The sequence below is a fragment of the Amborella trichopoda genome, chromosome 4 (assembly GCF_054954075.1).
Source record: "Amborella trichopoda isolate Santa Cruz 75 chromosome 4, AtrichopodaSantaCruz75HAP2 v2.0, whole genome shotgun sequence".
In the NCBI taxonomy this organism is placed as follows: domain Eukaryota; kingdom Viridiplantae; phylum Streptophyta; class Magnoliopsida; order Amborellales; family Amborellaceae; genus Amborella; species Amborella trichopoda.
The window spans coordinates 15134666-15161624 of NC_142339.1; the positions used below are offsets into that span (position 1 = coordinate 15134666).

A 26959-nucleotide genomic window follows, 5' to 3' on the forward strand; every position below is an offset into this window, starting at 1 on the left:
TGTAAGGGGACGATCTTATAACCCCATTTTTTTTACAGGGTCTATTGACCTATTCTTTTTTACCGAGAGTCTCGTCTAGAGGGCACTCTCGGATTAACCCAAAATTGTGCGCTCTTTCTCTAAAGCAATACAAAAGTTGATGTTTATCAAAAAACAAAAAAAAGGGCTTCAAGGGTTGTGGTTGAACTAGAGGAATAGTCCCTAGCTCGTTATGTAGGTGGGGAAGCATATCTATACAAAATGTTGTGGTGCTACAATGTTATTGGACTTTAAATGAAGGTTGCAACCGTGCAGTTAAGGTGAAGCTCAACAAAGGCATCTATTATCAATATGGGGCAAAACTTAGGGTGGTACAAGTGGTCGTAGACGCAATTTTAGAGAGAAAATTGGGAATTTAGCTGTTGGATAGACCTCAAGGCTTACTGGTTTGTTTAAACAGCAAGATACTGTGGCTATTGGGTCCAGTTCTAGTTGCCCAAATCATCCAAACAACAACGTGATTAAGTGCTTTAAGTATTCGGGAATTGGCCTCGTACCCTCTCAATGCTTTAATAGAAAATTTTTGAACCTTTTAGAGGAAGTTATCAGAGAGGACAACAAGCCATCATTTGATGGACACCTTGTTTATGATGAGATATCTGACGAAGATCAGCTTGAAGTGACATTTAGCATCCATGGGAGGCTTTGGTGATTTGGCACAACATGATTACACCTCGAGTTGTAGTTGAGGCAGACTGTTGCTCACTAATATTTTTCACATCCTCACTTTATGGGAAGGTTTGTATTATTAGTGAGGTGAGTTGCGAAAATATTTTTTCTCCAGAGATCGTGGACAAGCTGAAGTTGAGGATGGAAAGCCACCCAAAGCAGTATAAAATAGTTTGGTTCAAGAAAGGAAATGAGGTACCAATTTCTAAACAATGTATAGTTTATAGTTTCTCTAATCGTGTACCAAGGTCGCGATTCCGCCTTTCCCTGGATGGTAGGAATCACATTCATAGTTTCATGACGATTGCTTCTTCATGCTTCATTAAATCTCCTCTCATAAGCTTGCTCTACCTGCTGCTTCGATAGGAAAAACAGGAATGTAGCATCGTTGGTATGGACACTCGTCCTTCAGGTCCATTTATTAGCTCAACCACAAGGATATGGAGACAGGTCTTCCTCCGCTATCACCTCATTTTCCAATTTGTTCCGGATGTCTTGCTGGGGGCAGGACCTCTGAAGGTTCTCTTTCTGTAGGATACAGGGAGATGGATCGCATCACCTCAATCACTAACTTTTGATTCTGGATTCTCGGAAACCGCAATCTAGATTCCATATCACAGAATATACGATTCGTAGTTGCCACAACAATGCGGTTCAATGTGTTTGAGACCTTGATTCCAATATTTTAAGAATTGCTAATTCATGTTGTTTGCAAGCGAGTTACGCATCATCAAAAGGCACAATTCTTAGATGCACCAAACAATGTTTCGACCAACATTGAATCAAGTTTTAATGATACAAATCAAGATTCAAACGGAAATGTTGAATGAAATGCAGTCGCAAATTATATGTTGTGGGAAATGCTCAAAGAACTAATTTTATGTTACCGGAGGAGTTCCAGGAACCCTTATCGTATTATATTACAATTTTTTACAAGGTTAAATACCCACGATTTGGGTTTGAAGACTGTGACGTTGTAAGAGCCAAAAATGCCTTAATAAATTTTCGAGATGAATCCATGTACAATAATCTCTGCCAAGTTACCTAATAAATTTTTTAATCTATAAATCATGAAGTGGGTGGCAGTCCCATCTCAAGGTATGACGTTTGGGTGGCAGCCCCGCCTCAAGGTAAGATGTTCATATAAGATGCTTGCTATAACCAAATGCTTATTATCGATCATTTGCTGTACCAAGTAAAGGATTATGTGCGGCACCTTTGAGGGGAGATTAATAAAATGCTTATTAATAATCATCTATGGTACTAAGTAAAATGCTTATCATTCGTTGTCTCATTTTATATTTGGGGGGGCATGGATTTAAATACCTAAAAAAAGAAAAAGAAAAAAGGAAATGGTTTGGTGGTGATCGAAATTCATGGCCACTCGCGGTCTCTGGATTTTGAGGAAAATACAATATCTTGGTCTTTCAAGCTAATACCAAGCTGTGTTATTTGCTCGGTTTTACATAGATAATTTGGATCAAACTATGGTATCATATATGTCTATCCCCAATCATCTATGTAAAACCTTCAATCTTTTCTTGCAAAATGTTCTCTTCTTTACTGGAGGGGATGGGTGCATGATTCCTGAATTTTGGGAATCTCGATTCCCAATTGATGGGGATAATGATTCCATTACTGTAGGAATCATGATTCCTATTGCAGGATCGAGATTCCAAAAGTCATTAAACTGTGTGGGGTCATGTGCTATTCCTGAAAGGTAGGAGGTCCAATATGATGAGATACCGATTCCTACAAATAAGAATCATGGTTCCTATTTTATGGGATCGCGATTCCAATTATTGGGAATCATGCCTTCAGTGGTTTTCATCATACTGATGGTGATTCCGAGATTAGGAATCATCTGGCACTTGCGATTTCGTGATTCCGATTCCTAAAACGAATCCTAATCATAGGTGTTTCCAACAACTATAGTCTAGTTCCTTCTTCTATTGGAAACACTATAAAGCTAAGATATGAGGCGATGCCATGCCCATAGATGCATGTCATTTCTTATTGGGCAGACCATGGTAGTATGACTGGTGCACCATACATGATGGGTTTAAAAACACCTATTCCTCTATTAAAGACAGGGTAAAAGTGGTTTAAGGTCTATCTAAGTAGGAAAGTATGTCCAAATTAGATGAGGGGTGTACTTATCTTCCTTTTTTGCCGGAGTTTATGGAGAGATTGGAGGAGTATAGGATGTTGTATGTAGTAGTTTGAATGGAGGAGTAACTTGTTAGTTCGATTCCACCACCGTTAAAGCCATTAATGAGGGATTATCGTGATGTCATCCCGGATGAGCTTCCTAAGGGGTGACCAACCATGAGGGGCATCCAACTTCACATAGACCTCATTCTTCGGTCTAGCCTACCAAACAACACTGCATACAAAAAAAGCCCGAAGCAACATGAATATTTGTAATAGGTCACAGAGCTTCTACAGAAAGGTTCATTCGAGAGAACATGAATCCATGCGCTGTCCTGGCCTTATTGATGCCTAAATGGATAGGACGTGGTGCATGTGTGTGGACAGATGGGTTGCTAACAAGATCATGATCAAGTATTGCTTCCCAATTCCGCGCCTTCATGATCAATTGGGTATGCTGGGTGTTGCTTTTGTGTTTTCTAAGATAAATTTGAGAATTGCAGACATCAAATTCGTATTAGATCAGGGGATGAGTGGAAGATGGCATTTGTGATGTCATTTGGCTTCACCAATGCTCCCAGTACTTTTATGAGGTTTTGAAGCCTTTTATTGGTAATTTGTGGTGGTCTACATTGGTGACATTCTAGTATACAACATTGGTGAGCGCATATGGAGCACTTGTGGTTGGTGTTTGACTTGTTAAGGGTATAGTAGCTGTATGTGAATCCTAAAAAGTGTGAGTTCATGACAGACAACTTAAATTTTCTTGATTCTGTTTTCTCAACTGAGGGTATTAAAGTTGACCAAAAGAAGGTAGTTGCCATCCAGGATTGGCTTGCTCCTACTGCATTAAACGATTTCACAGTTTTTGTTAGATGGTTACTTTGTATAGGAGTTTGTCTGGTTCAGTGTCATCATAGAACCTATCACATATTGCCTTAAGAAGGGGGTGTTTGTATGGACTAATGAGGCCAAGAAGAGTTTCTAGTTGGTGAAGCAAAAGATGATGGAGGGACTTGTGTTGGTTCTTCTAGACTTTGATAAAGTCTTTGAGCTATATTGTGATGCTTTGCATATTGGAGTTGGTGCCATGTTAAGTCAAGGGGGGGGGGGGAGGGGGGGGGGGCTATTGCCTTCTTCAGTTGAAGAAAGGCAAGAGTGATTACAAGGTTGCTTTTCTTTGACATATGGAGACTTCAGATATCTTTAGCATTGCTGATTTGTCTGAGTATCATGCGCCAGAGATAGATGGAGATGAAGGTTCGCAGGTTCTCCTCAACCTAGGGAGACGATGATGCAGCAAGTGCATCAGGTGGACGGAGTGATATCTTCTATGGGAGCCGCAGACTCCTAACTCTCGCATATATTCGGAGGATGTGAACCCTATGAGGACTAGCAAGAAGAACAAGAAGAGCAAGCGTTGCTTGGGATGATTTTTTGGTTATTTTAGAGTTATTTTCAGTTGTTTTTCTGTTAGTTGTGATTGCTTTTATTTTCTGGACTAGTTAGGGGACTTTCTAGGTTCATGTATCGTTAGGGTCATTTATTTTAAAAGTCACTTAAGTTAGGACTTTTGGGTCATTTTATTTATTGTATGGATATTTAATGTCTTTAAACAATAAATAATAATATTTATGGAGTATGGGGGACTATGGACAGTCATTCAAGTGACTTTTCAGATTGAAAAAGAGAAAGCTTAGCCTTTTGGGAGCCCTATTTGCTTTTGAAGATGAAACCTTAGGCTACTTGTATTTGGTGTAAAAGATTTCGGATTTTTCCTGTTCTCCTTCAAGTTCCTTGCATTAGAACACCAACCGGTTCCTTGATCGGTCTGGTCTAAGGAAAAAATGAGGTTTGGTTGAAAACTAGTCAAAAACAATATTTGACCGGTTTAGGCCTCTTGAACTGTCAGGGTTTGAGCAGCTAGACTGGCTAAACACTATTGGTGAAAGTTTTTAATATATTTCATGTTACTATTATTTAATTTTTAAAAATCTGGTCCAACAGTTTGTTCAGTTGGTCGAACCAGTTTTGATTGAACTAGACCACTGAGTGGTTTGGTGGCCGGTCCGATTTTGATAACACAAGCACATACTTTAGGATGAATGGAGGAAAAAATTATACTTATTTTTAATTTCTATTCAATTTCAAAGGATTTATATTTTGATTCTAGTTTTAGGATTTATTTTTCGGGATTTTAGGGTTTTCTTTTTTTTTTTATTTACTATTTTTAAGTACTATTCATGGTGTTGTTCATAGTCACATGTTACTATTTATGGGGCTATTTTTGGAATTTTAGTATTGTTTTGGGGTTATTTTAGAGTCTTAAATGTTTGCTTGGATTTCAAGTTAAATTAGGGTTTCATAGGCTTATAAAAGGATGGGTGTCATATTTTGAGAGGCAAATGTTATGGGAATGAATTTTTTCTTATGAAAGAAGAAAGTTCTTTTTCTCTTGGCTTGATTTACAACCATGTTTTTTTTTCTATTATTGCTGATTTTACTTGTTTAAGGTTCAAGATAAGGGTGGATTCAATTTCCCACCTTTCCTTTCTGCATCAATAAGCCTATTGTAATGTTGCTCGGCATAATGCACCATGCACACATTTTCGTAGTGTACTTTCTTTGGGTCTTTGTCTTCATGTTTCTTTTCAATAATGGTATTATGGTGATAACTTCTTGAAGTGCAGGATTTCCACTAAATGACATACTGAAATGAGCTTCCGGGTGGAAAAGTGTTGGAAGGCTGCAATATTCTTTTCTTTGGATAGGCCTAGTTCAATTTTCTCGAAACATGTTCATTTTTCTTATGTACCTCTCAAAATTCTTTTCTAATGTACAGTCGTTTCGTAGTATTTTAATTGTTGCAGGCATATTGTTGTATTTAGGCTTATGACCCAAAATGCAAGTTGTGTCCATTGAGTGCCATGCCGAAGGACTTCAGCAATAAAATCTTTGATTTCCCGTGTCTTCATTATTGTTCACCAACAATAGTCAATTAAAGTGTTGTTTTGTGCATATACGGGTTCTAATTCAATGGTTTCTTTTGTAGGTAAACAAGCGCAAGCCATACCACAGCATGAATTTTATCATTGCCCATGATGGGTTTACCTTGTATGATTTGGTTGCTTATAATTTTAAGGTACTAGTGTGAAGCATATATTTGTCTTTATACAAGAAAGGATTAATTAATCTCTGCCTAGACCCATTAACCTATTGGTATATGTCATCGCTCCTGATTATCTTTCAGCACAACGATGCTAATGGAGAAGGCGGCCAAGATGGAAGTAATGATAATTTTAGTTGGAACTGTGGTGTCGAAGGTAGATTGTGAATTTCTTCCTGACTTACATATTGATATTTTTGTGGTCTGCACTGTTATCACTCTATATGTGAGTGCTGATGCATTTTATTAGAGAATACCATGCATAATTGGTGATACTTAACCTGGGATCTCCCAGTCATCAGGATTTCATTGAGTTTTGAACTGTGTGTGTAATGAGATATTGCTCAGAACCATATTAGTTCCTGAAGAACTGCTTTTCTTTGCTGGACCTTCACACAACAGAGCTGATAATCAATGATTGGTTATCTTGTTCTTATTTTGCCCATATTTCTTCCTTCCTGATTCTAGAGAAGGTAGTTTATGAGCATTTCCAAGACATGTTTTATTGCCTTTTTGTTATTTTAATCTTGTCTTTGGAGGTTGACCTTAGATTTGGCTTAAGGTTTGCAGGTGAGTGCCATGCCCCTAAATGAGAATAAGAGAAACAACCCACACATGCACCAGCACACATGTGCGAGGACCTGTATGCACACACACATGCACATAATGAAAATAACTAAGCACTGCAGTATGTGCAGTGCAAAGGGATTCCAATGTTATGCCCAAATATATACAAATCTCTGTTAGAACTGGAAGAACACTAGATAATTAGAGATGAAGAATTTATTATTGTATATTCCAACCCAGAAATGTCTAAACTATTACTTTGCATAAAATACGAATATGAATATTACCATATTACTAAACGAATTAGAAGAGTATGTCAAATGTTGCAATATCCTCAATAGGATGACATCACATAAACCTCACTTAACACAGATTTCTGCAAGCAAAGTGCTAGGATGAATGAGTCACCCTGTGGAGTCACTGTAGTGTAAGTTGCTGATTTTTTAAGATTAGGACATAGCACCCATTAGTACATAATTCATGTTCAGCAATTCGTAAAATCCCACGTCTGTAGAAGCTTTGGCTAACAGGAGAAAATAAGCCACAGTATCTCTGTGTTATCCTAGTAATTTGTCAAGTGTTCCATGCCAACAATACCTAGTAATCTCTAGAGTATTCAAGCGAACCATTCCTAGAAATCTCTCTGGAGGCATACAGAATCTGGAGCAATCTATGCAAATCCATCAAGACTTGTGAATAGCATTTCCTACTTAAAAATCTGAGGTTATACTAATCAATTTCTTTGGTATATTCTTCTCTAAATCCTTCAAGTCTTATTGTCTCTATAATGTAGGTGAAACTGATGATCCTGAACTACAGTCGCTACGATCACGACAAATGAAAAACTTCCATTTGGCATTGATGATCTCACAGGTAGCTCCCTCATTAAGATCTATATGACGTGTCTCATGCTTTACCATTTCCATATTTATGTTACTCTTTATCATGAATGAATAACATGCTACATGACATGACCTCTGCTATTAGTGTTTTCAAGCTTGGACTCAGGCCTGGAACTGGGTAAAGCCTAGGTCTGTGTCAGGGAGTGAGACTCATTGAGTACGATTTAGACTCACCCGAGTCTAAAAAACTGAACAAAGAAAAATTGGGAAGTGAGACTAAGCTGGTCACTAGTTTTTTCAATCGGACCTGGATGCTGGGTTTGAGTGACTCGTGCAAGTACGATTCAGAATGGGCGAGTTTGAAAAAAATAATAATTTTCTGAGTCAGATTGTTGTCCTACATTCTTATTTTATTTATGAAATTTTTATTAAGATCTATTTCAAAGATAGTCAACTGTAGATTTCCTTGTTTGTCTTATGATTTAGAAGTTTTATCTTCTATAGCTTTTGGTGATTCATGTTGCAAATGATTCACCAGAGTAAGTTCTCCCATGAGAACTCCTACAAGATCTCACTATCTTCAAACATGGTGGTTCTCTCAAGTCTTATGCTAAATATTCCAAAAACAAGGAGGAGAAAACTACATAGCCATTTATATATCATTGCCCCTGACTTGAACATATCATATTCAATGGTTTACACCTGCTTTAATCTCTTAGTGTTTTGTATGGTATTCTTACTGTTTTGATGGTATCAAGGCGTATACTATATCCATATAAAAATTAATTTGAGCTTAATGAATTTAACAATTGCACAACTCATTTATCAGGGCACCAAGTGCGATTTGCTCACTTGAGATAGGCCATTTCATGGACTCTACGGTCCATGGGAGATGGATGCGTGTTCTTTGTTTTTGATGAATGTTATAAATCTTATTGAAGATAAAATGTTATATCAGATTAAATCTGGAGAACTGAAGCAACCGGAGGCCTGGAGGTTACAATACTGGTTCACAAGAGAATCAGCCAATTGATTTTCTTCTAGATAAATATGGAGCACCCTGTTTAGCAGATGCAGATAGAAAGTAACCATGCTATACAGTGTTGTGGAGTATCTGATGAACTGAGTGCTGGAGTCAAGTCTAATGCCAAGAGGAGACCTTGAGGGAGTTCTCTTAACAAGTGGCTTCTTTGAAGCCACAGCACCCCTTTAACTTGAACTTGTGAGTATCCATAATCACACCACCCCTCATGCCTGACCTGGATTACCTCTATGTAAGAGTTAATTTTGGTCTAGTCAGGTGGTGAAGGGGGCCAAATAATTGGGGATATATGTGGAGCCATCTCAAGAGGGAAAAGAACTCCCCAGGCCGATAAAAAATAGATATCATCTTGAAATGTGAGTCTGTAAGAGGGCAATGGAGGTGAAATATCTGAATCCATCTCGTCACTCTTCTAATGACCCTCATGAGCTGCATTAAAGTATCCCATGTGTCTTACTTTGTTCATTACGCTCCATATCTCCTGTACATAGAAGAGAATGACTCCGGAGGAACCTCTTTGATGGTAGAGCTTGAGGGAGCATATTGGTTCATTAGCATAATAAGACCTGGTTTGAAAGTGTGTATGTATCAAGCCAGATAGGGAAATCCCAAATTTTCTTCGTCACCAAACAATTCCAAAATAGATGAAGGATAGACTCTTCCCTTGAGCCGCACAGGTCGCAGGAGGAAGCTATGGTGATGCCCTTTTTGCTTGACTTGTGAATCAACTGACATGTGGCAATGAAGGACCTAATAAGATTAACCTGGTTCATAATTGCATGTCTTTGGCGAACCACCGAACTTGCTGATTAATAGGGAAAATTCCTAGATTTTGTGTCCCCCAAGTCAATCATTTGGGGCAAGGGAGACACAGAAGGGGTGAGTTAGTGAGCCTGATAAGAATGGCTTGGACAATCACAACCAGAAACCTGTGTTATGTTCCAAGATTGAATTGGTGGTCCTTCATTATAATTTTATAGGAGATCCTCCCAGACAGGATTCAGGGATCTAGTAGCGAAAGGGGTTTGGAAGATCATCTATCGAACAACAGGGAAATTGATGATCCATTCTGAACCTTTCATCTATCAAACAACCTGGTTTGGGACAGGCATCATAAAGATGAGAATCTTTAATGTACTTTTCCATCACGTATTTAACCATAATAAGCTTTGATTAATACGATTCTAGGCCAGTTTAAGTACCAGTGGTATTGCCATCCAGTAACCTTTTGCATCCCTTAACACTGTCAATCTTTGGGTGGCAAGTTGTATCTCATGCAATCCAATGGGTTTTTGTTTTTATTCCTAGAGACAGACCAGAAGACCCTACTGAGAATGCCGTCAATTTCAGCAATGATGGAAATGAAAACTGGAAGAGCTGAAAAGGTAAATAGAGATGCTACTGAATACTGATTGAGTCAGACTTTGGTGCATGCTTAAATAAAATAATCTTCATTTCCAACCAGAAGTCTCGGATTTGTACTCTGTAGATATCGAAACATGCTGCTCGTTACTCGGCCATCGTGATGGGCATGCCAAAGTACTTAATAGAGCATGGCTCATGGGGGTTATCTTACCATGTTGAGATAACTGTTGAGTATGATTGTTGGATAGCAGAAGTATAGAAGCAACTTGTACCATAAGCATGAAAATAATTCTTTTCATGGTTAATGAGCATCCTAAAGTACTTGGAGTAAATTATTGAGAAACTCTTTTAGATAGTGTACTGATTCCCCCTCATAATGATGAGCATATCATCAGCATATAAATAATCAGCGGAGATAATGTGACAGCCCTGTGGTATCACAGTGTGTGATATGACGCCAGTCGATTAGTTCCTTCAAACCTCTACTAAGAGTCCCTCTATAATGATGATGAGAGCTTGTGATGAAGGGAAACTTGACTGAGACCCCCATAAGCCATGAAGCAAAAGCTTGCAGAAAAGCGTTGTTCCAAGTGAATGTTGTTTAATAATTTGGCCTTGTATTAAGGCACTCTGCTCTGGGAAGATAATTTTAAGAAGCATCATTGTCATCATAATCATCATCATCTGAGTCTTATCCAAACAATTTGAGATCGATTACACATCCTATTTTTCCATTCCACTGTATCAAAAGTCATATCCTCAAACAATAAGTCACCATATTTCTTCTCCCTACTTCCATATATGTTTTTTTAGGTCTTCTCCTTTCCCTTTTAGATCCTCCACTAGAACCAACTTGCTCCTCCTAACCGGTGCTGTTCTAGGTCGACGTTGCACATAGCTAGACTGCCTAAGTTTACTTCCCCTCATCTTATCGCTTATTGAAGCCACCTTTAAGTTCCCTCAGATGTATTCGTTCCGAAGGTTATCTTTTCTTGTCACTTTTCCATCTCAACATCCTCATCTCAGCTATACTCATTCTATGGGTATGTTGTTTCTTAAACGCCCAACATTCTGTCCCATAAAGCATGGCTGGTTTTATAGCCATCCTATAGAACTTTCCATTATATAAGACTCCTGAAGCACATCTCCACTTCATCCATCCAGCTCTATTTCTATATATAACATGTTCCTCAATCTCTCCATGGTCATGGATTATTGACTCAAGATATCAGAAATAATCTCCTCTAGATACTTTGAACTAGCCTTTTAGCGGTCATGCCGGTCCCAAGCTTGGGTAAAGGAAGGTTGTGTTAACGTAGGTTGCTCGCATAAAACTTTGTCACAACTTTTCAAGAATCCTAAATCTACATTATTTGTTCCTACTAGGTTGTTCTCCGTAAGCAATATGCATACGGGGCAATATGGACTTACTGAGGGTATGGCCCTTTATAGAGCAGAATGGCGGAACAGGCTTCGTATAGCCGACCCTAAGTATTTGGGATAAGGCTCTGATGAAGATGATGAGGTACTTCTTAGCCATCATTCTTAATTAATTTCTGGTTTCTACTCCTATTATTATTTAACTTACAATCCATAGATTCTCTTAGTCTGGCTTTATATTCTAGAGCATCCCTGCCAAAGTTCTAACTTTACGTTGATGTTGTCTGTAATTTTAATTTCATCAATCAAAGCAATATCGTCCTCATACAATATACATTATAGTACTCATCCTATAAATGTTGAGTTAACTTGTTCATAACCAAAGCAAAAATATATGAGCTCAATGTTGACCCCTTGTATAAGCCTAATGTTAATGACACTTACATGTCTCTCAATGTTGTCTGTAATTTTAATTTCATCAATTAAAGCAATATCGTCCTCATACAATATACATTATAGTACTCATCCTATAAATGTTGAGTTAACTTGTTCATAACCAAAGCAAAAATATATGAGCTCAATGTTGACCCTTAGTATAAGCCTAATGTTAATGACACTTACATGTCTCTCCACTAGTTGTTCATACATTAGTTATCGCTCCCACATATATTCCTTCATCATGTCAATATATCATCTAGAGACTCCTTTCGTTTCCATTACCCACCAAATTAACTCTCTAGGTACCCTATCGTATGCTTTCTCAAAATCAATAAAGATAATATTGAGGTCTTCTCTTATCTTTAGATACTTTCAGTCAATTGCCTAAGCAGGAAAATAGCCTCAAGGTTTGACCTCCCTGACTTTAAACTGAATTGATTTTTTGATGCACTTGTTTCATGTTAATCATTGCTCGATCACTCTCTCCCACAATTTCATCGTTTGGCTAGTAAGTTTGATCCCTTGATAGTTCATACAAGTATGTATGCCGCATTTATTCTTGTAAATAGGTATGCCAATACTCTTTCTCCATTCATCTAGTGTTTTCTTTGTTCTCAAAAATCTCGTTGAATAGCTCGGTCAACCAAAATATGCCAATGTCTCGCATGCACTTCCAAAACCTCTATGCAGATACTATCTGGTCCTAAAGCCTTTCCTATCTTCATCTTTTTCAAAGCTTCTCACACTTTGGATATCTTAATCCTATGAATGTATCTATGACCTCCAACCTATTTTATGTCAAAGGTTCCTCCAATTGTTGTGCCCCTAGAGCAGTCGTTAATTAAAAATCCAAATGCACCAAGAAAGAAACAAAGAGCCAAAGCAATTATAATTCAAGCTCATGTTTTGTAATCGTTTTTGGGGAGAATGTATTCTTAAATTCTCATCCATCAGAACAAGAGTTTTAAATCCAATGGTCCCAATGTCACATTTGATATAGAAAATGTCGAGTCCAACATTTCTCATGATTGTTAGGGGATTTGGACCCACCATATTCTTAAAATGGTCATTGATAAAGTGGAATGGTCGAAGATGATTTATGTAGCCAATCCCAAACATAGTTTCAAAAGCGAATCGCCCAGTGCCTGGGCGCCCGCCAGGCGGATATCGCTGGGTGCCCATCTGAACCAGCTTAAGCGGCCGCCCAAGGCCTCCGCCCCACCAGGGGAGGAAATGCGGCTCCTTGAGGGTATTATTGGGTCATTTTTTTAATACTAAATGGGCAAAATTGTGCGTTTTAGGTTCATTTGAAATCTAAAACCCATTAGAGGCTGTTTTAGAGAGAGAAACCCCAAAAAAAAAAAAAAAACATTTCTACTGGGCTGCCCAGGTTCTGGGCGCTCGCCTAGGTGCTGGGCAGCATGGACCCCCCCAACTGCCTAAGTGCCGCCTAGCATTTTTTGAAACATTGATCCCAAATAGTTGGGATAAGGCTTAAATGATGATGGTGGCGATATTCTTAAAAGTGTGCGAGAGAGACCTCTTTTTCTTGCTGCCTCATTTTTTATTTCCTCGGTTTAGCTATTGTTTTAGTATTTAAAAACATTGAAATGAAATGTAATATCTTACAAAAATAGCAGGATTTGTATTGAAATCATATCCTTTATTTACAAAGTAAGATTAAATAAGTATCCTTTACAACTTTTCTCTCTTTCCTTTCATACTCACTTCCTAGTGCAAGGCATACTTGTTCTCTTAATTTTAATTTTTTTAATTTCAAAAGATATATTTTATTTTTAATTTTGGGGGTTTTAAGTGTGTTTGGGATTATAGGCTTTTTTTTTATTATATATTTTTAGGATTTTAGGAGTTGTTTAGAAAAGCAATTATAATGCTTATGGAATATTTTGTTTTACTAGTGGTTAAAATGTCGTTATGTATTTAATTTTAATTAGGACTTCTATTTCAGTTAGAATTAAGATTACTTGGGCTCTAAGTAAGGTCTTTTATTATAAATAGGGTTTGTTTTAGAGAATGTAGGATAAGATTGTTGGGTTTTCATATCTTATTTTGGTTTAACCAGCGCTGAATCATTGAAGCTTGGTTTATAGGCTTCCTTTTAAATTTTTTAATCATAAATTATTTGATTTTTTTCCTGAGAAATTCTTGTTGCATCAATTGGTATCAAAGCGGGGATTTTTTAAATTTTTTAATCATAAATTATTTGATTTTTTTCCTGAGAAATTCTTGTTGCATCAATTGGTATCAAAGCGGGGATTTTGTAATCGGCAAGGAAAGAGACTTTTTTTCAAACCTAGTGTTCGCTGATTTCAACATTGGGTTTGTGATTTCAACCTTGGGGGTTTTTATTTCAGCCTAGATTTGCCAACTTCATTCTAGGGATACTGATTTTCTTCCTACGGTTTGTGATTTTCATGAACCATAGCAGTAAGAAGGGGTCAAGAAAGAGGAGGTCTTGTAGGCTTACTCCGTGATGCTAAAGATTAATAGATTGAAGATCTCAGGAGGGCGATTCAGCATCTTGTGCAACAACTCACGGGCATCACTCATGGCAAGATGGTGATCTTTCAGTCCAAGAAGATGTTGAATACAGCCCTTTTGCACTACTGGGCACGTTGAGTAGTCTGAGTGAAGAAGAAAGTGGTGGAGGACTTAGATGTAGGGGACATCTCTCAAGGGTTTTTGATTTGAAGATGGACAATACCAGATTTTGATGCAAGTTGTATCCAAAATATGCCCAGATGAAAAACAAGATCTTGTAGGAGATCCCATCTTTGAAGAAGAAAACGATGAAGGGTTCCAAAGAAGAATCAATAGGTGAAGTTGTTTGTTCGACCATCGAATCTAGTGCTCATCTTGAAGATGAACTTATGATATGCTCTAGGGCTGCACTTAGGCAATTTTAACAAGTTTATATTGCTGAAAAGACTCTATCTACATAATTGTGACCCTTTCCTCACGGTTTTCTCAAAAGAGTTTATGTGCTTGTCAGTTGATTTCAAAGCCCTAGTCTTAATTTATAATCATTGTGCTTTTTAATTGGGTCAATAACCATAAGTCCAAGGATTCAAAGCATAATGTTCGGGTTGGGAAAGGTTATGCGACTAACACAAACTTCATCTTATCTACTTCAAAACTCGTGGACGAGTCTTCTCCAACTAGGGAAGTTTGATGCATGACAAAATTATTCTTCGTTTTAAAGTTTTATTTAATTTCAAAGGACATATATATATATATATATATATATATATATATATATATATAGGAATTTTGCGTTTTTTAGGGATTATAGGGTTTTTTTATTTTTTATGATTTTAGGAGTAGTTTAGGAAAGTAGTTAGATTACTTTTGGAATATTTTATTTCATCAGGGGTAAAAATGTCATTAAGAATTTTATTATAATTAGGACTTCTATTTCAATTAGAATTAGGATTTCTTGGGCTCTAATTAAGGTATTTTATTATAAATAAGGGTCTCTCTAAAGTTAGGATAGAGAGTTGAGTTTTGTTATCTTATTTCTTGTTTAACTAGTGCAGAGCCATTGGAGCCTGGCTTGTAGGCTTCCTCCTTAATTTTCCAATCAATAGAGTATTTGATTTTCTTTCTTGCGAAATTCTTTCTGAATCACTTTCTCTTTGGTGATGAACAATGGTGGTGACTTTCTCTTTGGTGATCATAGGCATTTGATGAAAGGAATCATAGCTCCTTTCCATACAATGAAATTGCTCAAAGAAAGTATAAATAACATCCTTTGTTTTTCTTTGAAAGAGAAGGGATTTACTGTTCAAATATGAATTGTAAGTAGAGTCTATTGTTCACATCAAGATAAAGAATTTAGTGTGAAGAAGTGATTGAGAGAAGAAGAGATTTAGGGTTAAGAGTGATCTAGGGTTTTATGCCAGGGATTTCATTCCAAAGCAATAGGTGTGACCATAGTTGCTGGAAACGCCTGGGAACCCGAATTGTTTTTGGAACCGGAATAGCGGAATCGCCACCGGCTAGGAGATTCTTGCCTTAAAAATCATTCTCCGTAAAATAGGAATCACGAGGATCGAGATTCCTAGTTTTTGAGAATCGTGTTTCGATCGAAATAGATCCAAGTTTCATTCACATATGGAATCGAGATTTTGTCCTCCTTAGTATCAAGATTCTTGCCCCCCTGGAATCGACACTCCAGGAATAAAGATTCCAATGATTTAAAAAGCGGACTGTCTAGTGCCTAGGCGGTCCAGAAGGCCTGGGCGCATCGCCTAGGCCTAAGTGGCCAAACTGGGCGGTGGTCCTTGAGCGGCCGCTTAGGCAGTACGGAATCCGCCTAGGCGGCCGCCCAGTGCCCAGCCCTGGTTGGCTGCCCAACGCCCAGCCCTGGTTGGCCGCCCAGGGCCTGCGCCCCGCCAAGAGGGAAAACTATTTTTTCTTTTTTTTCATTGTTTTTCAAAGATATAAAAGTTAAGAATGATGGATTTTAGGTTCATTTGAACCCTAAACCCACCAGAACCCCTTTTAGAGTAACTGAAACTTCCAAAAAACTACATTTCATTGGATCGAATCATCGTCTCAAAGTTTGGAGTTCAAGCAACCAAAGTAAGTGCATTTTTTAGATTGCTTGTTTTATTTTTACATGTCTTCTTTAAGAGTTCGTCGGAGTGGAGATCCGAGTTGGAAATATGGATACAACTCGAATCCAAATAACAAAAATTGCGTTCGATGTAATTTTTGTGAAAAAGATACAAAAGGAGGCATAAACCGGTTTAAGAAACATCTTGTCGGTATTAAGGGGGATGTTGCCCCTTGCAAAAATGATCCTGAAGCTATCAAGGAGGAGATTAAGCAAGTTTTAAGTTATGGAAAACAAATACAAGAACAAAATCCTTGTCATAGATCTATTTCTGCTACTCCTAGAAAAAGTGATCCGGGTTGGAAGAATGGGTACAGCCCAAAACCAAATGATAAAAATTTTATAAGGTGTAATTTTTGTGAAAAAGATACCAATGGGGTATTAACAGATTCAAAAAACACCTTGCTGGTGTTAGAGGTAATGTTGCTTCTTGTACAAAGGTTCTTGAAGCAGTTCGAGATGAGATTAGACATCTTTTGAATTTTGAAGAACCAAAAAAGGATGAAAATAAACCTTGTTCTATGGAAGTATCTTCTCTAGTTTCTAGTCGGAGTGGTGATCTGGGTTGGAAGTATGGTTATAACCCAAATCCAAGTGATAAAATCGTATTAAATGTAATTATTGTGGAAAGGATACTAATGGGGGCATTTACCGGTATGACGGGGGATGTTGCCCCGTGTAAAAATGTTCCTAAGGCTACCAAGGAGGAAATTATACAATATTTGAGTTCAGAGAAGCACAAAAAAAGGGTAGAGCAGCTAAGACTCCTAGGGCCTCATCTGCACAGACTGCACATACTAATAAGAGGAAGGTAGAAGAAGAGGAGGAGGAAGAGGCAGATTCAGAAGAAACAGAGGAGGACGAGCGTCATATTGAAGAGGGAGATGACTCTGATGATGATGGCCTCGACTCTGATGCATATGATGAGGCTTGCCATATTGATATTCCTTCTGATGCTGATGATGATGATGATGATGACTGAGGACTCTTGCCTCTTGGTGCTGACTGCTGAGTGTTGAGTCTGTTGACTGTTGTGTTGAGTCATGAATGTTGACTTTTGTTAGACTGTATATTTTCTAAATTTCTGTATATTTCTGTTGTGTTGAGTGTTCACTTTTATATCCTACACTTGTATGGTTTTGCAGTTTACTGTTTTAACAATATGGATTATCAAAATTCTCTTCTCGACTTCTATCTTTTTTTTTTCTTTTTCAACTTGAAATATGGTATATTGAGATTTTTATTTTTTTTAACTAGGTAGCCGCTCAGGTTCTGGGCGCCCGCCTAGGCGGCCTGGACCCCCGAGGCTGTCTAGGACCCACCTAGCGCTTTTTGATACACTGCAAGATTCATTACTATGCGGAATCAAATTTTTGACATCTTTGGAATCGAGTTGCTGAAGTATATGAATCAGAGATCCACGCTAGTTTGAGATCGAGATTTACAATAATATGGACTATGGAATGCGTTTGACGACCCCTAGCAGGAATCAAGATTTCATTTCTATGGAGAATGAAGCCCCAAGCACATCTTGAGCCTTATCAACTTTAGAACCTATATTGGATGTCTCTTATTCGAAGGTTTCCCAAATTTTATAGTGATTGTGTTGACTATTGAGCTTACGGTCATTGTATACAAAACATAAGTATTTCTAAATTGTGATTTTGACTTCATTATTATAAAGACAAAATAGGATTATGTGTACGCCATGGTTTTACATTTAATTGTATGTGTTCTATTTACTAGTATATTTTAAATTTACAGTAAAATCCATCTAGGGTTGCACAAGTACAATAATGAAATCCTGCAACCACTAGAAGCATTCGAAAGAAGATTTCTACTCCAATTTCCTTTAGGAAGAGCATAACCATCATAGATATTTTATATTATGTACTTTGAATTGGTTTTTTTTTTTTGGAAAAATTGCATCAAACCCCAAAAAATAGAATTTCTACGCACTTACCCAACCCTAATGTTTTTAACATATTTTTCCCAAAAATCAATTTTTATATCAAATACCTCCCCAATACAAAAAGTTCATTTTTTTTATGAAAATACCCTTCCCGTACATAACAAATCATTTTCGGATCCCAATAAAAGGAAACGTCGGACCTTGGTTGTATATTGCCGGACCCATCCATTCTGCCTGACCGGAACTATACACTGTTGGGCCGCCTATTCCAAACACAATTATCAATTTTGCCAGACCGTAGCTCACAAATGCCGCACCGCTCACTAATCTAGAAACAAATGCCGGACCGCCTCTTCCAAACTCTGGACCGCCATGATTAATGGTGAAGTGCCCGACCGTTCCAAATCAGTGAGTTAAGCGTCGGACCGCCATGGTCAACATGTGAGGTAAGGGAGGAGTATTTTAGTCTTTTTTTTTTTTTTTTTTTTTGAGTTGGGGGTGTATTTGCTAGAAAACATGGTTTTGGGAAAAGAGTTGCTAGTAAAAGTTAGGTTGGGGGTAAATTGCTTGGAAAGTTCATTTTTGGGGGTTTTATGCAATTTTCCCGTTTTTTTTTTTTTTCTTTGATACTTGAATTTATTTATTTTTGAATCAAAATGTAATCCTTATTGGAATCCATATTCGATATATTTGGGAACGTCTACCCACAATTAATGAGATCAAGGTTTTAAAGATGTGTTGGTCCAGTTTCCGAAATAAAGGAATCGAGTTTCCTTGGTTCCGATAAATGGTTTCTAAAGATGTTTTGAATCAAGATTCCGAAATTAAGGAATCGAGTTTCCTTGATTCCGATAAATGGTTTCTAAAGATGTGTTGAATCGAGACTCCGAAATTAAGGAATCGAGTTTCCTTGGTTCCAAAAAATGGTTTCTAAAGATGTGTTGAATCGAGATTTCGAAATTAAGGAATCGAATATCCTTGGTTTTGAAAAACCGTTTCCATGGAGATTCCTTAACGGAAACGCGGAATCGGTTTCGGAACCGGAATCGCGAGGTTGGTGGAGAGATTCCAGTGACTATGGGTGTGACTATAATGATATTGATTGATAACAATAATGGATATTGGGATACAACAAAGAAAGAGATCAAGAATTTAACAAAGGAAAAAGATAATAACTTCTCACAAAAAAAGAAAAAAGATAATAGAGAGAATTTGATACTTTTGATCAATGGGTCATGTTAATTGCCGAACCTTGCTCTAATACCATGTTAAAATATCAAATTGAATACTTGAGAGAGAAGAACAAGTTCTAGTGTAGGTGGAGAAGGGTGAGGAGGAAGCAAAGAGAAAAGTGACATGACCCCTAATTCGTTCATGAGTGGGCAGCACTCCAAGAGGAATATTTTATATTGTTTCAAAACCCTTATTTATTAAGAGTTATATAAGGGTACAAAAAAATCTAGCAATTGCGTATTTGTCCTTCATAATGACCATGAAACTACAAATATGAGAATAAGTACATTATTATACGCAATTATAAATATACCCCTGAATAACTTCATAAAGTAGAATGCATATGCGGTTTGCTATTTCTCTTTGGAAATATCGACACGACATTCCCTCTTTAATTTCTTAGGAATGCACCATGGAAGTCTTGCTCTAGAATATCTTAAAGGTCCACGCTGGGCCCGTCCTCAATTATTTCAGTCATTTAAGATTTTCATCTTCTTAGATAGGGGTTGAGGAATTTGTGGTCATGTGGTAGTCACGAATATCATCAATATGCCTACAATCCTCAGAAATAAGTTGATGTAACTTACTTTCTTTAGAGCAGGAACCAGCACGTGTCATCGAACATACTGAGCATCGTACTGGTCTTTTTTAAATCTTCACTTGTATTGGGAGCTAACTCACCACTCTATCCAATACATTTGTCCATTCTATCCCAATTTCATGTGATGGATCTACTGAGATTTCTTACTCCATCTTACGGATGGTAGGCTTGTTGATGGCATAGTGAAGTCTAATGCTTGGCTCTTTGTGCATGATGGATTCTTCATCCTACAGTCCAATCCTTGCTGAACTTACATGTCAGCGCTTCATGACATTTCACACTATCTTAAAAGCACTCTCAGTTGGGCGCTTTTCCTTGGATTGATCTAAGTGATGGTTTTGCTTGTCACTCTACCACCGGATATTGTGTTTTCTTGGCTTTTTTCTAGTCCCCTGAAAGAGCAAGAATGGTGTATGATAACCAAGTTGATAATAAAATCTAGTACCACATTATGTCTTCTATTGCAAGTGTCATTTTTTGGCTTCATTCTTCTCCTTGTTGACTTCTTGTTGCTATGCCTTTAGATGCAGCTAACCATGTTATGGTTTTTGTCGCCTTTTGACGTCATACCCTCTCCTTAAGCATGTAATAATTGATTTATCAAAACGACTATGGATACACTTTATCATTGGTGTGTGAAGGTAGACCTAGTCATCAAAGTAGGTCTATTGAATCCCATGTGAGATGATGTGTGTTTGACAGGACATATACTAGGAAGAAACTCCTTTGAAACACTACATGTAAGTAAGGTCTCTAGTCTTGTTTAAAAGTCTCATCATGAGTGTGAAGGTTAACCTGATTAAGGTGTTACATGGCCGACTTTGAGGACTTTATAGTTCCTCCCTAGAGCAGTGAGCTATAACCATGGTGATAGAGGCCTTTGTGTATAAGGCCCGAAAATCTTTAATGTGTTTTATTTAAGCCTTAACATGGTAATATTTTTATTATCAAAAATCGATGGCTATACTTTATAACCCTGCCCTTACATATCTGTTTTTCTGATGTGATGGCCCAATTTGAAATCAATAGGGAACACCAATGATTTTAATGGGAGATGAATACGGCCACACCCGCTATGGGAACAACAACAGTTATGGGCATGATACATCCATCAACCATTTCCAATGGGGACAGGTAACTATTTTTGCTTCATTTTATAATTTGTTTCTAAAAGCAGTTTAAAATTACTCATGATGTCCTTTTTCTTTTTCAAAAAGTAGCTACAGGAGAAGAGAAAGGATCACTTCAGGTTTTTCTCCGAAATAATTAAATTCCGTAGAAGGAATCCTCTTTTGGGACGTGAGAAATTTCTTGACAAGGTAATATGAGCAAAACTTCGTGCTTTTTTAAGATGTCTTTGTCATTATTATGTGATACATACACATATTCAGATTTTATTAAATGGTAGTATTCCTTCTGCATGAGATGCTGTGGAAGATTCTCCAGTCTCAATGCTGTAGTTTCCATTTTCTCTGATAAAATGTCATTGAAATTTTGGTGACAAAAATGAGACAGTAAATTGGGTCAATCAATCTATCGGAAAGTGCTCGTTGAGACTTACTGCCGTACTTTAGCTGAGTAAACATGATTTTTTACAATAAGACGAAAAGGAACTCTGGCAAGTGTTAAATAATTTGTAGTCTGAAAGCTGCACACTAATTATGGATAAGTATAATGAGTATTAAGCATTTCAATTATTAACAAAGAAAAATGAATATCAAGGAATTCTCAATGTCATAAACAATTAACCTCTAAATGGATAGATGAATATGGCATGAGTGACCACCATGGAAAGCGCGAGAGAATATAGAGAGAACACATTGGGAGTGAGAAGAAGGGAAGAGAAAGAGAGCATGCAGAGGAAGAGGGAGGGAAGTACGTTGGAGGCCAAAAGACAGGCCTAGGGTTTGTCTATTATGTATATTTATACATAATCTGTTACAAAGCACAACATTGTCCTACAAACATTACTAAAGGACCAATCAGACCTAAAAAATGACAAATCAGTACGAAAAGAGATGAAAATCTGACATATGCCCTTAGGACTACATATACGGAGTAAATATACGTACTCTCTACATTGCACCTCAAGTTTATGTCGTTGTGTGTATATCATGCATGCCAACTTGCTTAGAATGGTACGAAGGCAGCCCTGGCCCCCCGGCTTGGTAAAATATCTGCTAGTTGATTTTCAGTCGGTCTATGACGAGACGTGATTTTAGCTTGCTTCCATCATGCCTTGAACTTGAAGATCCATCATTTTGCCATCACCCTCTTTCCAGGGGGGAGATCAACAATGTCCCAGGTCTCATTTTTTTCCCCAGTAGTTTGAATGTCTTCCTGCATTGTTCATGCAGTCCAAACTGATATTTTTTTCTTTTCAAAATCAAGAAGTTATTAGTTTTGGCTGCATCAGTTTGTATAAGAGCAAATTGATTTTGCCCTAGGAATAATAATTCAAGAGAGAGTTATGGAGAAAAAGCACGTTGAGAGTGAGAGGAAGGTAAGAGGGAGAGCATGCAAGGAGAGAGGCAAAGGAGCCATGTTGGACTTGGTCTTCTATGTATTTGTACACATGATAACTTACCAAAACAACTTTGCCCTACAGAAGTTACAAAAGGACCAATCAGTCCTAAAATAGACTAATCAGTGCTTTGAAAAAAGATAAAAATCCCACGAATGCCATTGGGACAACATATGTGGAGTAAATATACATACTCTCTATTAGGAGTGATGTAGCTCTTGGTTCCCAGTTCAAATATCTTGTAGTTTTATTTGAAGTTTTCTGTCAGAATACCTAATTTGCTGTACTTTTTATAACATGGGGTTTTGTAGTTGGATGACCTTCGATATTCTCTAATGAAGCTATTTAAGAATGAGCATGTACTGTGCATGTCAATGCATTCATGCAGGCATACATACATAGACACACTCATAACACACTTATCTGTAGCATATGCATGCTTGCACGCATTACACATGCAGTACTCATGTCTGTGTGTGTGTATGTATGTGTAGAGACATGCCTGTGTGTGTAGCAACACTATACAAAAATATAAACATGTTCCAACCACATGTGCGATGCTGGAAATGAGTCCATCACATTATATGGCTTCAGGTTTAAGTGCTCGATGAGCTAACATCTATAGGGCACTTTATCACAAGCGATTGATTTGCATTGTTACTTGACTGCTGGAGTAAATTCCAATCCACATCTGTGCCGTATCTGGATTTGTAGTCTTGAAGCTCCAGAAGCTTACTAAGTTAATGTAGGAAGACCTATGAACTCATTGTTTCTTGAGATATGTTTCTGTGAAGGGAAAACATCTGATGAATACTGTAGATGCGTGTGCATAATTTGTTGGAAGATTATGAGGATAAATTTGTTAATTTATTAGGTTTTCTCAATCTTGAGCACGTGAATCCTTTATCCTGAACTTCCTGGGAGTTGGTAGGTACTAGGAAATAAATGTTATTGCAAACAATTTTCCGTAGCTTTTGTAATAAATCTTCTTTAGGTTGAAAGTGCACTTTGGGGATTGGCCTGTATGATACCAATGAAAACAATTAATGTACTGGCATTTAATGAAGGGGCATTGTTACCTATGTGAGCTTCTTGATCGTTTTAGTTGCCAGAAGAGTAAAAATGATGAGAAGTAGTGTGATGCAATGGTCAACAAATGTATCTACTCAGCCTTTCTCAGTTAATGAAATATTTTGTCAAATCATTGTCTTGTGCAGAGTGATATTACTTGGCATGAGAATAACTGGGACAACTACAACAGCAAATTCCTTGCCTTCACGTAAGTTAAGATATTCTCTTTCCCTCTCCTTTTTTTTTTTTTGGAAAAGAGATCTTCATTTGTTTCTGAACCAACAGTGCTCTTCAAAGCATTTAAACAGTTTGACATAAGATATTTGAATTTCCTTCTACATTTTAATGCTTCAAAAATTTTGTTGTTCTCTATTCTACTTCCGCTCTTTATTCTGACTGCAATCTAACAAGCATTTCTCTATACATATCGGGAGCTTCAAGTTTGGTAGCGTCTAATTCATGTGCTTCCCTTTCTTTATTCTGACTGCAATCTAACAAGCATTTCTCTATACATATTCTGACTGCAATCTAAAATTGTCATTGCTCTCACCTTCATTCTCTTTTAGGCTCCATGACAGCAAGCTTCGCAGCGACATCTACTTGGCTTTCAACGCACATAACTACTTTGTCAATGCCGTGATGCCCCCACCTCCTCTTGGAAGAAAATGGTTTCGAGTGGTATATTCCAATCCTTTGACCTATTTCTGTGGTTATAATATCTTATTGCCTATTGGAAAGAAGAAGAATGTGATCACTACAGCATCCTAATGTGTTAAAAACAAATGAATTTTTCTTCTGTATGTAGAGTAATTATTAATTGCATCTACATCATCATATAATCTCTTTGGTGCCATTAGTTTCATGCGTTATCATTCTTGTGATTCCTACCTCCCTTGTGCAGATCGACACCAATCTTCTTTCTCCAGACGATTTTGTTCAGGATGGTGTTACTGGCATTAAAGATGCTTACAATGTTGCCCCGTACTCCTCCATTCTTCTTGAAGCAAAACAGTCCTCGTAGAGCAACAATAACCCTGCGTCAGTTGCTAACAGATTTAGTTTAGTGTTCCTGATCGCTGTAGAAATGGCCCTTATGATTATTGTATTCAACCAACCACATTGTCAATGTCTAAAACCCTGGCAGGAATAAGGAAACTCAAGCATTTGGAAGCATGTTCTGTAGAGTCCTAAAATTATTGTAACAATGCATACAAAGATGAATAAAGGTTCCAAGAATGCCAATCTTGAAAGATTGAATATTACTGCTTTATAGGCCCCTTAGTATTGTGATTGAGATTGCCAACTTTGCTCTAGTTCTAATCGTGGTTTTGAATATCTGCTGCTGGCTTTTAATACCAGTTGAGATATTGCACATTATAACATTCCAATTTGTTGGACCGAGTTCTATTTATGTAAATTGATTAACAATAACCGTGACAGTGAAAGTTTCAAGTAGATGATTCTTACATGAGGCCGTACTTGGGAAGCCTCAATGATATATAATCAATATGGCCAAAACTTTTGAGACTGACTGGGATGAGGAAACTGATGTTTTAACTGCAAACTACGAGAATCCAAATTTAGAAAAGAGAAAAGCCCAAGGGGAAGGAAATTCACAAAAACAAAAACCTCAGCTTGAAATATTTTCACAAAACTGAAATAGTCGATATGGAAAAAGGCAGACAAACCTAAACCAAATTTCAAAGAATATAGAAACTAAAACCCAACAATGAAAATGCCAGCAAATCTGAATCCGAACTTGACAATTTATGCGTAACTAGAATTTGATGTTGAAAAATTACACCATGACTAGATCCAAAATTGGGGATACAACAAATGCAATCTTGATAAGCCCAACGAACTCAAATCCAGACACTCAAAAAACAAAAGAAACAAAAAAAGGAAAATAAATAAATTACAAAACCAAGATCCAATATTGAAGAAAGCCGCTATCCAAGATCCAATCTTGAGAAAAACCATCAGCCCCAAACTTAATATTGAAAGAGGTTAGCAAACCCAGTGTCAGAAAAGGTCAACAAACAAACTCATACTGTAAAATAACTAAGAGATCAAAATAATAATAAAAATTAAGGCATGCCAAGAGGGGGCACGTTCCATATTAGACATTGAAGCCTAGTCTGAGTTATAGTTTTACCATTGCTCTCTGATTTGATAAAGCGTTGTAGCCTAAGTTTTCTTCATACTTTGAAAATTTGAGATATACCATTGATCTCGTGTGCTATTGAAGAGGAGATCCAGAGTGGGATGTGTAAAATCTAGTTGAGGTAATTTTCTAGCAATTTACTGTATGTTTTACAATCTTGTGTTTTCTTGTTCCCAATATTATTATGTGATTTTTGTTTATTGAATAAAAGAAGTTTTATTAGTAGCAGCAAGTGAAAAACTCTTTTGTAATTGATATTTGTTTATTTTGAATTGAGGTTATTATATTTGGATCTCTGTAAGTGTTCTAGCTAGTAAAAAGACAAATAATTAAAAAAAAAGTATATACCGTGCTATATCTCCATGTCCAACTTTAAGTTCGGCTCTGCCTGTCCCGGCTCTCTTTTTCTTTGTTTTTTCTTTGGAAAAAGTTTATATAAGGTTGCAACCTTATAATGAAGAGCTACGGATGCGCTTCAAAAGTCCATCGGAAAATGTAGTTTTAATGTTGAAAAATCCTTTGATTGATTATCTCAACATCGAGATGTATGATCATGAAAAATAAAAAGATTTTAAGTCTCAGAAATAGTGCATTTTACAACATATTATCTACCATCCATTTTCAAAATTTTCATATATTTATAGATCTACTTGATTTTAACCATTTTTGAAATTTAAAATTTTATAAAATAGATTTTGAGATAATCCCAATGACATTTTACGTCAAAATTATATACCATGATAAAATTTGAAGGCACACCTTACCTTTACAGCTATGGAGGCATCCGTATGGCAACTGCACCCTTTTTCTTTTCTTATCTTTCGATTTTACTTGGCCCGATGCAACGCTGTCCAATCTAGCCATTATAGAGCTACGCTCGGGTTGGGTTTGGGCTGGCCCTATTAAGACTACGGCTAGGGTAGGGCCAAGGCAGCCCTGACCCATTGCCACTCCTAGGTGGGATTACGTGGCGACTCGTACAAATGCCCCAAAAATGGGCTAGTGCACCATCCAACCTTTTCGTATTACTAGAGGAAGGTTAAAAAAATGTTTACATGCATCTACTTCTTTGTTGCCCACCAAAATAGGTGAGCCAAAGAGGACAACGGTAGACACCCAATTTGAATTGGCTAATTTTCTAAATTCCTAAACTTTA

The 26959-nt window shown here is 37.3% G+C and overlaps 1 protein-coding gene across 9 annotated transcripts in view; it reads left to right on the forward strand.

Annotated features, from left to right (window-relative positions):
- The window catches only part of ISA3 (isoamylase 3), an 88823-nt gene extending 63916 nt beyond the window's left edge, over positions 1-24907 (forward strand). For 5 of the 9 annotated variants that reach the window (XR_016054219.1, XR_016054217.1, XR_016054214.1 and 2 more), the window contains 8 exons: positions 5912-6001; positions 6110-6182; positions 7386-7465; positions 21074-21178; positions 21265-21363; positions 23786-23847; positions 24206-24317; positions 24541-24907. Coding sequence is in view for 2 of the 9 variants with exons in the window: in XM_006827861.4 (XP_006827924.2) it covers positions 5912-6001; positions 6110-6182; positions 7386-7465; positions 21074-21178; positions 21265-21363; positions 23786-23847; positions 24206-24317; positions 24541-24660 (741 nt within the window). In the remaining 7 variants the exon portion in view is untranslated. Of the gene's footprint in view, positions 1-5911; positions 6002-6109; positions 6183-7385; positions 7466-21073; positions 21179-21264; positions 21364-23785; positions 23848-24205; positions 24318-24540 lie in introns of those variants that run through there. The other 4 variants (XR_016054220.1, XR_016054215.1, XR_016054213.1 and 1 more) reach the window with 2 other exon arrangements.
- Positions 24908-26959: the final 2052 nt, after the last annotated feature.